Source organism: Salmo salar, chromosome ssa29 (genome assembly GCF_905237065.1).
Source record: "Salmo salar chromosome ssa29, Ssal_v3.1, whole genome shotgun sequence".
Taxonomy (NCBI): Eukaryota; Metazoa; Chordata; class Actinopteri; order Salmoniformes; family Salmonidae; genus Salmo; species Salmo salar.
This window is the reverse complement of record NC_059470.1, coordinates 39,782,568-39,797,225: the sequence shown is the minus strand read 5'-3', so window position 1 is coordinate 39,797,225 and position 14,658 is coordinate 39,782,568. Positions and strand designations below refer to the sequence as shown.

At 43.4% G+C, this 14,658-nt stretch overlaps 1 protein-coding gene across 2 annotated transcripts in view; it reads left to right on the top strand.

Annotated features, from left to right (window-relative positions):
* LOC106590681 (procollagen-lysine,2-oxoglutarate 5-dioxygenase 2) overlaps positions 1 to 14,658 on the top strand; it is a 127,829-nt gene that overhangs the window by 71,958 nt on the left and 41,213 nt on the right. For both annotated transcript variants that reach the window (XM_014181840.2, XM_014181839.2), the window contains exons 8-10: positions 2,005 to 2,106; positions 9,225 to 9,350; positions 9,785 to 9,906. In XM_014181840.2, the coding sequence (XP_014037315.2) occupies positions 2,005 to 2,106; positions 9,225 to 9,350; positions 9,785 to 9,906 (350 nt within the window). The remainder of the gene's footprint in view (positions 1 to 2,004; positions 2,107 to 9,224; positions 9,351 to 9,784; positions 9,907 to 14,658) is intronic.

Below are 14,658 nucleotides of genomic sequence, written 5' to 3'. Positions count from 1 at the left end.
GTCAAAGTAATGCACTATATAGGGAATAGGGTGTCATAGGGCTCTGGTCTAAAATAGTGCACTATATAGGGAATAGGCACTATATAGGGAATAGGGTTCCATATGGCCCTGGTCAAAGTAGTGCACTATATAGGGAATAGGGTGCCATATGGACCTGGTTTAAAGTAGTGCACTATATAGGGAATAGGGTGCCATTTGGGAAGCAGCCATGGTCCAGGAGCCTAGTCAGTCCAGCTAGCCTCAACGGTCTCTAACCAGGCTGGAGTTGGGGCTCGCTAAGGCCCAAGGATGTGCAGCCCAACCTGGTTATGCCTCCAGACCCTTTGGCCTTGCCTGGAGCCCCCAGGGACTGTTGTTTCATTAATCAGCCTGTAAACCCGTACCAGCAGCTGTGGAGAAGTGTCAGTGAGTTATTAGAGTGAAGACAGTGGGCTGGCTGGAGGCCTATCTCTTTTATGGGAGGAAGATGGAGAGGTGGGGAGGAAGATGGAGAGATGGGGAGGAAGATGGAGAGGTGGGGAGGAAGATGGAGAGATGGGGAGGAAGATGGAGAGGTGGGGAGGAAGATGGAGAGATGGGGAGGAAGATGGAGAGATGGGGAGGAAGATGGAGAGATGGGGGAGAGAGAGGGATTTCACTTTCTTTTTTGCGGAGGAGAGAGAGTTTTCATCTGTAACCGCCTGTCAGGTATACAGCAGGATTACATCTCTTAACCTGGGATTACATCTCTTAATCTGGGATTACATCTCTTAATCTGGGATTACATCTCTTAATCTGGGATTACATCTCTCAATCTGGGATTACATCTCTTAATATGGGATTACATCTCTCCATCTGGGATTACATCTCTTAATCTGGGATTACCACAACAATTTAACTGGACTACCTTTGAATAAAGTCTGGGTTAGTTGCATCTAGAAGACATCTGTAGTGTGGTTGTTGTCGTCAGACGAGATGAAGTGGATGATCCCTAGCTTCCAGTAATCACAACCACAAACACACACAACGTCCACAGAGTTAACCTCCAACAGCTCTGTCATGGATTAGTTGCCAGAGAATCAGTTGTTGTTTAGCCAAGACAAGAATCCAAACACTACTGTTGTTAAAATGCTTCCAGCGTGTGTGTGTGTGTGTGTGTGTGTGTGTGCGTTTGCATGTGCGTAAGTGTGTGTGTGCGTAAGTGTGTGTGTGTGTGTGTGTGTGCGTGCGTGCATAAGTGTGTGTGTGTGTGCGTGTGCGTAAGTGTGTGTGTGTGTGTGCTTCCAGCGTGTGTGTGTGTGTGTGTGTGTGTGTGTGTGTGTGTGTGTGTGTGTGTGTGTGTGTGTGTGTGTGTGTGTGTGTGTGTGTGTGTGTGTGTGTGTGTGTGTGTGTGTGTGTGTGTGTGTGCGCGTGTGCGTAAGTGTGTGTGTGTGTGTGCTATGGGGATATCATTGGTTGGATCACATATATTTTTGTTCTGGATAAATTGCTATTTGTCCAAACTGCTGTTCATTTCTGTCTCAGGTCACATTGACACTAGTAAGTAGGGGAACACACTTCTCTGAAGGATGAGTGAATTAAACTAGAATGACTTGTTGCAGCTAAATTCTGGGAAGCGACTTCAGACTGGGACAATTACAGTCCATTTAGTCAGTGTAGATTTGACAGAGGAAATGTTTATGGTGCTCTGGCCTTTAATCGTCTGCTCTGAACTGTCAGTGACCTCTCAGTCCAGACGGACCATCTCACTAGTGTGAGTCCTACATTACCCCCCCACACAGGGCTATGGTGAAGAGTAGTGCACTATCTAGAGGATAGGATGCCATTTGGAACGCAGGCCTACTGACCTGCTCTGAATCACCACATGGACCAAACGCCAGCACGGAATATACTTCTCATGGGATTAAATCATCTTCTATTTCCAATTATAGAATGTTTTTGTAAAGGATAATTAAACTTTAAAATAAAGATGAAGTTTCTTTGTTCATTCATGTGATGATTTACTTTTTTATTTTCTTCTTCCAGATGTATTTGAACTATCTAGGAAACTACATCCCCAATGCCTGGAACTATGAGAGAGGCTGTGGCGTCTGTGACCACAACATGGTGGATTTGTCTCAGCTCAAAGTGAGTGAATCCTGAGAACCTGAGATTTCCTCGTCTCCTCTCCTCTCCTCTCCTCTCCTCTCCTCTCCTCTCCTCTCCTCTCCTCTCCTCTCCTCTCCTCTCCTCTCCTCTCCTCTCCTCTCCTCTCCTCTCCTCTCCTCTCCTCTCCTCTCCTCTCCTCCTTCCCCTACACTCTCCTCCTCCCCCTCCTCCTCTCTCCTCCTTCCCCTCCTCCTCCTCCTCTCTCCTCCTCCTCCTCCTCCTCCTCTCTCCTCCTCCTCTCTCCTCCTCTTCTCTCCTCCTCCCCTGTCCTCTCTCCTCCTTCCCCTCTCTCCTCTCCCTCCTCCTCCCCATCGTCCTCTCTCCTCCCCCTCCCCCTCCTCCTCTCTCCTCTCTCCTCCTCCTCTCTCCTCCTCCCCCTCTCCTCCCCCTCCTCCTTCTCTTCTCTCTTCTCCTCCTCTGCTCCTCCTTTTCCTCTCTCCTCTACCTCCTCTCTCCTCCTCCTCTCTCCTTCTCCAACTCCTCCTCCTCCTCCTCTCTCCTCCTCTTTTCTCCACTCTCCTCCCCCTTCTCCTCTCCTCCTCCTCCTCATCATCTCTCCTCTCCTCCTCCTCACTCCTTCTCCAACTCCTCTCTCCTCCTCTACAATTAAGTGTGGGGGGGAGTACAAATTGAGGAAGTGGCAAAAACCAAACTACTAGGAGTGCAGCTAGACAAATGCTTATCATGGTCGTCTCAAATAAATCATCTATGTAAAAAACTGCATGCATGATCAGAAGGATAGCTAAATATTTACCAGGAAAGATTCTTAAGCAAACAAGTCTGATGAACTACTGTCCTGTGGTCTGGGGGGAAATGCCTCAGCATGTGACATTAGGAGGCTGTAGATTGCACAGAACAAAGCAGCAAGGATTGTTTTAAGGTGGAGATATGGTTCTACTGTTGTAGTCATGCTCAATGCTCTTGGTTGGTCATCGATCAATAAGATAATTGAAAAAAAACTGCTTCTTTTATTTCCTAATAAACACCATTTAAAACGGCCAAACTTTATTCACAACAGTATTCAGTTGGTAAGAGACAGACATTCAGTCAGTTAGATTGTCCACCATCTACAGTTGTATGGGAAGTTTACATACACCTTAGCCAAATACATTTAAACTTAGTTTTTCACCAATCCTGACATTTAATCCTAGTAAAAATTCCCTGTTTTAGGTCAGTTAGGATCCCCACTTTATTTTAAGAATGTGAAATGTCAGAATAATAGTAGAGAGAATGATTTATTTCAGCTTTAATTTTTTTCATCACATTCCCAGTGGGTCAGAAGTTTAGATTTTCCCATGATGTCAAGCAAAGAGGCACTGAGATTGAAGGTAGGCCTTGAAATATATCCACAGGTACACCTCCAATTAACTCAAATGATGTCAATTAGCCTATCAGAAGCTTCTAAAGCCATGACATCATTTTCTGGAATTGTCCATGATGTTTAAAGGCACAGTCAACTTAGTGTATGTAAACTTCTGACCCACTGGAATTGTGATACAGTGAATTATAAGTGAAATAATCTGTCTCTAAACAATTGTTGGAAAAATGACTTGTGTCATGCACAAAGTAGATGTCCTAACCGACTTGCCAAAACTAGTTTGTTAATAAGAAATTTGTGGAGTGGTTGAAATACAAGTTTTAATGACTCCAACCTAAGTGGATGTAAACTTCTGACTTCAACTGTATGGGTTATCCAGACAGAAATGAGAAATAGTCAAAATAACATTTCTATTTAGAGCAATGAAGATTTGGAATAATTTATCTGAGCAAACCAGAAACTTTTCAATATATAAATTCAAACAATACTTTAAAACCATTTAAATATAATACATAGGAAAGTTGTGCAGGACAATGGTAGATGAAGAATCAATCTATCTTTATAGACTGTTAGAGTATTTATCTGGTCAATATGTCAGTGTATTATGTCTGTTTGTAACACTGTGTTATATGTGAAAATGTGATCGTATTATAAATTGTATTTTACTGTTTAAGGACTCTTGGAAGATTAGTCCAAATGAGGACTAAAAGAAATCAAAATAAAATATCCTCCTCTCTCCTCCTCCTCCTCCTCCTCTTCCTCCTCCTCCTCCTCCTCTCTCCTCCTCTCTCTCTTCCTCCAACTCCCCCTCCTCCTACTACTGAAGAAATTACTAGAAACTAATAGTTTCCCCTTTTATCTGTGGATTAAATAACGTAGTCGAGGACACACTATTTTGTGTGACTCAAAATGGGTCAAAATTCTACAAAGATCCAGAAAAAGGACCTTGTGCATTTCAGGTAAATAATAAAAAAAAAAAAACAACCCAATGTTCATATCCCAGGACAAATTAGCTAGCAACAAGCAAGCTAGCTAGCTAAATGTCCATGAATGTTTCATTTGTTTCGACCTGTCCTCAAATGTAATATAGTTGGTTCAGAGTTGGTTTTGCTATTTCAACCTGCATGTCTGGATCGTGTCTGGATCGTGTCTGGATCGTGTCTGGATCGCGTCTGGATCGCGTCTGGATCGCGTCTGGATCGCGTCTGGATCGTATCTGGATCGTGTCTGGATCGTATCTGGATCGTATCTGGATCGTATCTGGATCACATCTGGATCGTATCTGGATCGCGTCTGGTGTGGATGTACAAAATATCAACATGCGTTTGCCCGGTCTACGCTGCATGTGACCCTCCCAGTCCAATAATACCAGGCCGTGTGCCCTGTGTCCCTGCAGACCCTTACTAAAAGAGCACTCTAGGTAGAGGAAGCAGAGAACTGCTGTGGTAGAGGAAATGGCTTTTGGGTTTTCATTGAGCTTCACTTAAAGGGGTGTCACTGTCAACCAGCCATCTTTTTAGTGGCTTGTTCAGTAAGGCTTGTATCCACCCGGGGTAAATTACTGCGGTGAGCAGAATTTCTTTCTCTCACAAAGTTCAGCCAAGGCAGGCAATGTCTGAACAGACATATCACTGACAGGAGTAACTGTCTCTATAGACATACAGTTTAAATGCACTTAGGTTGGAGTCATTAAAACTTGTTTTTCAACCACTCCACAAATTTCTTGTTAACAAACTATAGTTTTGGGAAGGTGGTTAGGACATCTACTTTGTGCATGACAGAAGTCATTTTTCCAACAATTGTTTACAGACAGATTATTCCACTTATAATTCACTGTATCACATTGTAGAAACTGTGTGAATCAGGCCTTCATGGTTGAATTGCTGCAAAGAAACAACTACTAAAGGACACCAATAAGAAGAAGAGACGTGCTTGGGCCAAGAAACACGAGCAATGAACATTAGACTGGTGGAAATGTGTCCTTTGGTCTAGAGTCCAAATTGGATGATCTCCGCATGTGTGGTTCCCACCGTGAAGCATGGAGGAGGTATGATGGTGTGGGGGTGCTTTGCTGGTGAGACTGACTGTGATTTATTTAGAATTCACGGCACAGTTAACCAGCATGGCTACAACAGCATTCTGCAGCGATATGCCATCCCATCTGGTTTGGGCTTAGTGGGACAATAATTTGTTTTTCAACAGGACAATGACCCAACACATCTCCAGGCTGTGTAAGGGCTATTTGACCAATAAGCAAAATGATGGAGTGCTGCATCAGATGACCTGGCCTCCACAATCCCCCGACCTCAACCAAATTGAGATGGTTTGGGATGAATCGGACCGCAGAGTGAAGGATAAGCAGCCAACAAGTGCTCAGCATATGTGGGAACTCTTTCAATACTTTTGGAAAATCATTCCAGGTGAAGCTGGTTGAGAGAATGCCAAGAGTGTGCAAAGGTGTCATCAAGGCAAAGTGTGGCTATTTGAACAACACTTTTTTTGGTTACTACATGATTCCATATGTGTTATTTCATAGTTTTGATGTCTTCATGTATGTAGAAAATAGTAAAATTAAAGAAAAACCCTTGAATGAGTAGGTGTTCGAAAACTTTTGACCGTTACTGTATACTGAATTCAGATGTCTTCAGAGAGTCTCTTTTCCCATGCAGAGACTTCACTGTGAGGTATATGAATGGGATGGATTCACTATATTTAACTGTATCTGGAGCTAACTCAATACAAGCCAACCACGCTGTATAAAAGACATCTTTGTGAGAATGTCTAGAAGATGTCCTCAATGAACCCTCTTCTACCAGACTACCACTAAATACAAGGAACGGACAAGTCTCTCATCTGGGCAGGGTATTTATTGGAGGCTGAGGGTGAGATGAGAGTCACAGACATTTCTCACTGCTTTGTTATTCAGAAAAAGACTTACTGGACTATATTAGTCTGGGTGGAGGGAATTCAGACTTACTGGACTATATTAGTCTGAGTGGAGGGAATTCAGACTTACAGGACTATATTAGTCTGGGTGGAGGGAATTCAGACTTACTGGACTATATTAGTCTGAGTGGAGGGAATTCAGACTTACAGGACTATATTAGTCTGGGTGGAGGAAGTTCAGATTTACTGGACTATATTAGTCTGGGTGGAGGGAATTCAGACTTACTGGACTATATTAGTCTGGGTGGAGGGAATTCAGACTTACTGGACTATATTAGTCTGAGTGGAGGGAATTCAGACTTACTGGACTATATTAGTCTGGGTGGAGGGAATTCAGACTTACTGGACTATATTAGTCTGGGTGGAGGAAGTTCAGATTTACAGGACTATATTAGTCTGGGTGGAGGGAATTCAGACTTACTGGACTATATTAGTCTGGGTGGAGGGAATTCAGACTTACTGGACTATATTAGTCTGGGTGGAGGGAATTCAGACTTACAGGACTATATTAGTCTGGGTGGAGGGAATTCAGACTTACTGGACTATATTAGTCTGAGTGGAGGGAATTCAGACTTACTGGACTATATTAGTCTGGGTGGAGGAAGTTCAGATTTACAGGACTATATTCGTCTGGGTGGAGGGAATTCAGACTTACTGGACTATATTAGTCTGGGTGGAGGAAGTTCAGACTTACAGGACTATATTAGTCTGAGTGAAGGGAATTCAGACTTACAGGACTATATTAGTCTGAGTGGAGGGAATTCAGACTTACAGGACTATACTAGTCTGGCTGGAGGAAGTTCTGGACTGTGGGGTAAATGCATCCAAGAGTTCAACTTCCAACAGAGCGGGGTGGTTCAGGAACACTGGGCCTGCTGTGCCCTGCCTGTTTGTGAGGAAAAGGTGTGAGGGAGAGAGAGAGAGAGAGAGAGAAAAGAGAGAGTATGTCTTGCATGTTTAAAGGATACGGTCAGCCTGGGTCATTGCCGGTCCTCTTGCTATGTACACTGTGATTTTGGGAGAGGGTCTAGGTCCTACCAGCACACAGACACGTTGTTGCCACTGACCTGCTAATGTTGGAAGGCTGTCTCTGTAGGCAGAGGTCCTGTCAACTACTCTGAGATTCTGCAGCATCCTCTCTCTCTCTCTCTCTCTCTCTCTCTCTTCGCTCTCTCGCTCTCTCTCTCGCTCTCTCGCTCTCTCTCTCTCTCTCTCATTCTTTTTCTTTCCGTCCTCTTTGCCGGTAACAATTTAAGGGACCACTGGCTTGATCCCTGGGTGACCCTTCCATGCTTGGAAGTTCTGGAACTCTGAGCCGTGGCGGAACTCACAAATTAGATGGTTTCAACCGGGTCCCTTTTCATCCCAGGCCGGTCTTTAAAGGCCTGGTCTTTAACATGGTCAAGAGGAGAAAGGCAAGGCTAGCCCTGTAGAGCTGTTTTGAGCTGGAGGCTCAGAGAGAGAGAGTCATGGGAAAGAACTCTCTCCTCTGTCTACTTTCTCTTCATGACTCTGATTTTGTCCAGACATACTGGGCTGTTTGGATCTGCACTCTTTGTTGCCGTTGTGTTGTTGTTTACGGTTTGTGGCAGGTGTTCACTTTTAACAATGCATTTTGTTTTCTGTTCATGAGCGATGAGGTAAAGTGTTGGCGAGACGTTAGTTCTTAATGTAAGATGTCATGAGGTCATACTAGCCAATATGTTTTTATTTAACTTTTATTTAACTAAGCCGAGTTAGTTATTAAGGACAAATTCTTATTTACAATGACGGCCTACCCCGACCAAACCCTGTGGGGCTCCTAATCACAAATGGTTGTGATACAGCCTGGAATCAAACCAGGATCTGTAGTGACGCCTTTAGCACAGCGTTGCAGTGCCTTTGACCCTTGCGCCGCCACTCGGGAGCAAGGGTTAAGTTTAAGCATGAGCTAATTGAAAATGTTAGTCCAATGATATCCTCACCAGGCCGCAGTGACAATTTCCTGTAACAAATTCCTCATTAGCCTATCAAAGATCTTAAACTTTTTCTTAAAATAGGCATTTCTTAAAATAGGTCAACCTCCAAATTCAAGGTTTACATGTATCCCTCTGGTGGCTGAGTTGACTTATTTTAAGAAATGCCATTAGTTTGTGGAGAAAAAGTTTTAAGATCTTTGATAGGCTAATGAGGAATTTGTTACAGGAAGTAATCACTACCACCTGATGAGGTTAGCATAGGGCTAACAGGTGCCAGGTTATCAGATGGGACCAGCTACAATGTAGCGTTCTCTCACGTTGTAACGTGGGTCATCTAATGGGGACCAAGACGCGGCGTGTGACGTGCTCTTATTCACTTTATTAACTCAAAATCAACAAAACAACAAAACGACCGTAAACAGTCCCGTCAGGTGCAACATACACAAAACACAGGGAAAAAAACACCCCTACTAAATAGGACCTTCAATTAGAGGCAACGAGGTACAGCTGCCTCCAATTGAAGGTCAACCCAAGAAACTTCAACATAGAAATAGACAACCTAGAACAAACATAGAAATATACTAACATAGAACATAAACCAAAAAAAAACAAAACACATAAAACAAACACCCCCTGCCACGTCCTGACCAAACTACAATAACAAATAACCCCTTTTACTGGTCAGGACGTGACACACACTACACTATATCAATGATTTTAATTGGCTGATGCTTAAACTTAACCTTGAACTTAAACTAATGTTTTCAGGTATGGCCCCAAAGGTACGAGTTATTCAAAACATCTTTCCGTAACTGCAACGTGTCGTTAAGTTTTGTTTAATAAAAAGTATGTATTTTATTTATTTTTTTAAACAGGAGTATCCCACTGTGATGGTTGGAGTGTTTATCGAACAGCCCACTCCTTTCCTCTCTGAATTCTTCCAGAGACTTGTGACCCTCGACTACCCCAAAGATAAACTCAACATCTTCGTTCATAACAACGTGAGTAACTGCAGCTGGACCTTGGCTCTGGATAGACTCAATTATGGCATCCAAGACACAGCACCTAATTCATCAACCATGTACTCTCCTCTCTCTCAGCTGTCTTTAAATATAATATTAGTAATAACTATGTTTCTCTCTCTCTCTCTCTCTCTCTCTCTCTCTCTCTCTCTCTCTCTCTCTCTCTCTCTCTCTCTCTCTCTCTCTCTCTCTCTCTCTCTCTCCCTCTCAATTCATTAATTTTTTTACTCAAATGAACGGCTTTATTGGCATGGGAAACATGTGTTAACATTGCCAAAGCGAGTCAAGTAGATAATAAACAGAAGTAAAAGAAACAATACAAATTAACACTAAACATTACACTCACAAAAGGTCTCTCTCTCTTTCTCTCTCACCCTCTCTCACCTTCTCTCTCCCTCTCTCTCTGTCTTCAGGAGGTTTACCATGAGAGAGACATCCAGAGGTTTTGGGAGGAGAGTAAAGATGTGTTTAACAGCTTCAAGGTTGTGGGTCCGGAGGAGAACTTGAGCCAAGGAGAGGCCAGAAACATGGGCATGTACGTACAGTACGCTACCAGACCTGTGTGTGTGTGAATAACAAGCTTACATTATCGCGTACCATGAAAGGCTCCAGAGCAATTAGCCTTAAGTCAAAGTAAATATTCAAATCAAGAAGCTCAGTCACTCTGATGTTGAGTTGGAAACGGAAGCTCAGTCACTCTGATGTTGAGTTGGAAACTGAAGCTCAGTCACTCTGATGTTGAGTTGGAAACGGAAGCTCAGTCACTCTGATGTTGAGTTGGAAACGGAAGCTCAGTCACTCTGATGTTGAGTTGGAAACGGAAGCTCAGTCACTCGGATGTTGAGTTGGAAACGTAAGCTCAGTCACTCTGATATTGAGTTGGAAACGGAAGCTCAGTCACTCTGATGTTGAGTTGGAAACGGAAGCTCAGTCACTCTGATGTTGAGTTGGAAACGGAAGCTCAGTCACTCTGATATTGAGTTGGAAACTGAAGCTCAGTCACTCGGATGTTGAGTTGGAAACGGAAGCTCAGTCACTCTGATGTTGAGTTGGAAACGGAAGCTCAGTCACTCTGATGTTGAGTTGGAAACGGAAGCTCAGTCACTCTGATGTTGAGTTGGAAACGGAAGCTCAGTCACTCTGATGTTGAGTTGGAAACGGAAGCTCAGTCACTGTGATGTTGAGTTGGAAACGGTGTCTAAATACGAGCACCTACATATTTCAACATCAGAGTGACTGATCTTCCGTTTCCAACTCAACATCTGAGCTTCTTGAGTTGAATATTTACTTTGACTTAAGGCTAATTGCTCTGGAGCCTTTCATGGTAAGCAGTAATGTAAGCTTGTCTCACACACACACACACACACACACACACACACCCCACCCTATGGGACTCCCAATCACGGCCAGTTGTGATACAGACTGGAATTGAACCAAGGTCTGTAGTGACGCCTCTAGCACTGAGATGCAGTGACTTAGACCGCTGTGCCACTCGGGGGCCCGGAGAAAAAGAAATACAGCACATATATGACTTATAAAGTATTGTCACATTTAATAAGCTCTGTTAAACCTTCCCTTTGGAATGACTTTGACAGCAACTGTGAATCTATTTAGTTATTGAGAGATAGGACATTGGTAGTAGTCATTGATAAATATCATAGCTAGGCAGGGCTTGGTTAACACCATGAATGGGTAGCTTTAGAGGTGCTGGCCAGCCTATTGTTTGTTTTTTCTGATAGTGGGTATAAGGTTGAAGATCTAACGTTGTTTCAAAGGTACAAATTCAACATATTTCATAACAAGGTTTGTCTATGTTGAAAATGGGTTACAATGAGAACATAATCCTGTGATTGAAATTTTTGAACCCTAAAAAAAAAAAACAACAGTTTACTTTGATTCGTTTTAAAAAAAAACGTTTTTAATCCAAAACATTTTCCACGTCACAATAAATTGCCAAATTACGTTGAAACAAAATGGATTCAACCAGTTTGTATCCAAACAAAATGGATTCAACCAGTTTGTATCCAATGGGAAGAAAGTCTTTCTGATGCTAAAAAAGAAGCTAAGATCCAAGCTTGTTTTTTTTTTTATATCAAAATAAATCTTAGTATTAAAAATAGGAGAAAGATTGTTCAAACAACGCTTCTCCCTGTATTGGATTTTTTTTGTGATATTGTTTACATGCACGCGGTCACAACCTGGACGCCGTCTACCACTGAGCAATACGTTTTTATCACAGGGGACAATTTTAGGACTCATCATTGTAGTCTGTATAAAAATGTGGGATGGACCTCTCTGTCTGTAAGAAGAGAGCTGAATTCTCTTTGATTTATTTGCTTAGCAACCTGACAGAAAATCCCTCTGTATGTAACCTCATAAATTATCATAAATAAATCATAAATTACCAAACCCGTTCACAGGAATGGGTAACACTAGAGATCACTCCAATCTGTTTTGTTTTTATGCCCCAAATTTGTGGAACAATCTGCAAAGTTCACTGCAGTTAGTGTAAGGACCGACGCCAGAGATGAGAAGCAGGTACGGGGAGTCAACATTTAATCAGGAACAAACAGGTAACAAGACTGGCACAGCGTCGGCACACGGGTAAACAAGGACATAGGACAATCAATGCTAAAGCAGGGAACAGAGCGGGGGAACCAGACATATAAAGGGAAGGTAATGACAGAGGTGACTGAGTCCAGGTGAGTCCAATAATCGCTGATGCGTGTGCATAATGATGGTGGCAGGAGTGCCCAATGCTGGGGAGCCTGGCGCTTTGTGCCAGCCAGATGTGCTGATGTCACTCAGGAAGTTTACACTATTGATTGAGGACCTCTACGTAGTTGAATGTGATTGATTTTAATTAAATATGTTTTTATTATTTATTTTTTATTGTGCTGAATTTTATTGTTTTATACACGTGTATGTTGTTTTAATATTCTGTTTTTATTGTAATGTGTACAGGGCTCTATTGTAAAATAGATTTTAATCTCAATGTGACTCCCTGTTTAAATAAAGAGATAGACCTACACCTCATCTCATCTGAAGCCAGAACTTCAGAGACTTGTGTCATCAGAGAACAGTGTGTGAATGTTCCCACATGTCTTCTCTAGGCTACGCAGAACCATGCAGAGCCATGACTGGTATTTACAGTAGCCAGGGTCAATATCAGGAGCACGGGATAACACTTTCGCAGCAGAGACTATCACCCCTATCCATCTATCCCCTATCCCCTATCCCCTATCCATCTATCCCCCTATCCATCTATCACCCCTATCCCCCTATCCATCTATCCCCTATCCCCTATCACCCCTATCCCCTATCCATCTATCCCCTATCCATCTATCCCCTATCCCCTATCCATCTATCCCCTATCCATCTATCCCTCTATCCCCTATCCATCTATCCCCTATCCCCCTATCCCCTATCCATCTATCCCTATCCATCTATCCCATATCCCCTATCCATCTATCCCCCTATCCATCTATCCCCTATCCCCTATCCACTATACCCCTATCCCCTATCACCCCTATCCCCCTATCCATCTATCCCCTATCCATCTATCCCATATCCCCTATCCATCTATCCCCCTATCCATCTATCCCCTATCCCCTATCCACTATACCCTCTATCCCCTATCACCCCTATCCCCTATCCATCTATCCCTATCCATCTATCCCCTATCCCCTATCCATCTATCCCCTATCCATCTATCCCCTATCACCTATCCATCTATCCCCTATCCATCTATCCATCTATCCACCTATCCCCTATCCATCTATCCCCTATCCATCTATCCCCTATCCCCTATCACCCTATCCCCTATCACCCTATCACCCTATCCCTATCCCCTATCACCCTATCCCCTATCCATCTATCCCCTATCCCCCTATCCATCTATTCCCTATCCCCTATCACCCTATCCCCTATCACCCTATCCCCTATCCCCTATCACCCTATCCCCTATCACCCTATCCCCTATCACCCTATCCCCTATCCATCTATCCCTATCCATCTATCCCTATCCATCTATCCCTATCCATCTAACCCCTATCCCCATCCATCTATCCCCTATCACCCTATCCCCTATCACCCTATCCCCCTATCCATCTATCCCCTATCCATCTATCCCCTATCCATCTATCCCCTATCCATCTATCCCTATCCATCTATCCCCTATCCCCATCCATCTATCCCCTATCCCCTATCTCCTATCACCCTATCCCCTATCCCCTATCACCCTATCCCCTATCACCCTATCCCCTATCCATTTATCCCCTATCCCCCTATCCCTATCCATCTATCCCCTATCCCCTATCCATCTATCCCCTATCCCTATCCATCTATCCATCTATCCCCTATCCATCTATCCCCTATCCCCTATCACCCTATCACCCTATCCCCTATCCATCTATCCCCTATCCCCTATCACCCTATCCCCTATCACCCTATCCCCTATCCATCTATCCCCTATCCATCTATCCCCTATCCATCTATCCCTATCCCCTATCCATCTATCCCCTATCACCCTATCCCCTATCCCCTATCACCCTATCCCCTATCCCCTATCCCCTATCACCCTATCCCCTATCACCCTATCCCCTATCCATCTATCCCCTATCACCCTATCCCCTATCACCCTATCCCCCTATCCATCTATCCCCTATCCATCTATCCCCTATCCATCTATCCCCTATCCCACTATCCATCTATCCCCTATCACCCTATCCATCTATCCCCTATCCCCCTATCCATCTATCCCCCTATCCCCAAATCCCCTATCCATCTATCCCCTATCCATCTATCCTCTATCCCGTATCCTGAGCATTCTGTGTTGAGTAATATAGTCTGTTGTCATATTGCCATGCCAACATGCTATAGGCCTCATGCTCACTGAGCTAGCCTGGTCCCAGACCTGTTTGTCCTGTCTAGCCTGCTCACTGAGCTAGCAGCATTTGTTATAAAACAGTCTCGTCTCGTCTGTTAGATGTGAACTGGGCTTAAGGGTTATTACCGTTCTGTAATCTTCAGATCAATACATAATCCTCCATTACAGCATACTTTAACGGGCTCAGAGAACTAACTAACAGGCTCATAGTGAACTAACTAACTAACAGGCTCATAGAGAACTAACTAACTAACTAACTAACTAACTAACTAACTAACTAACTAACTAACAGGCTCATAGAGAACTAACTAACTAACAGGCACATAGATAACTAACTAACTAACTAACTAACTAACTAACTAACTAACTAACTAACTAACTAACTAACAGGCTCATAGA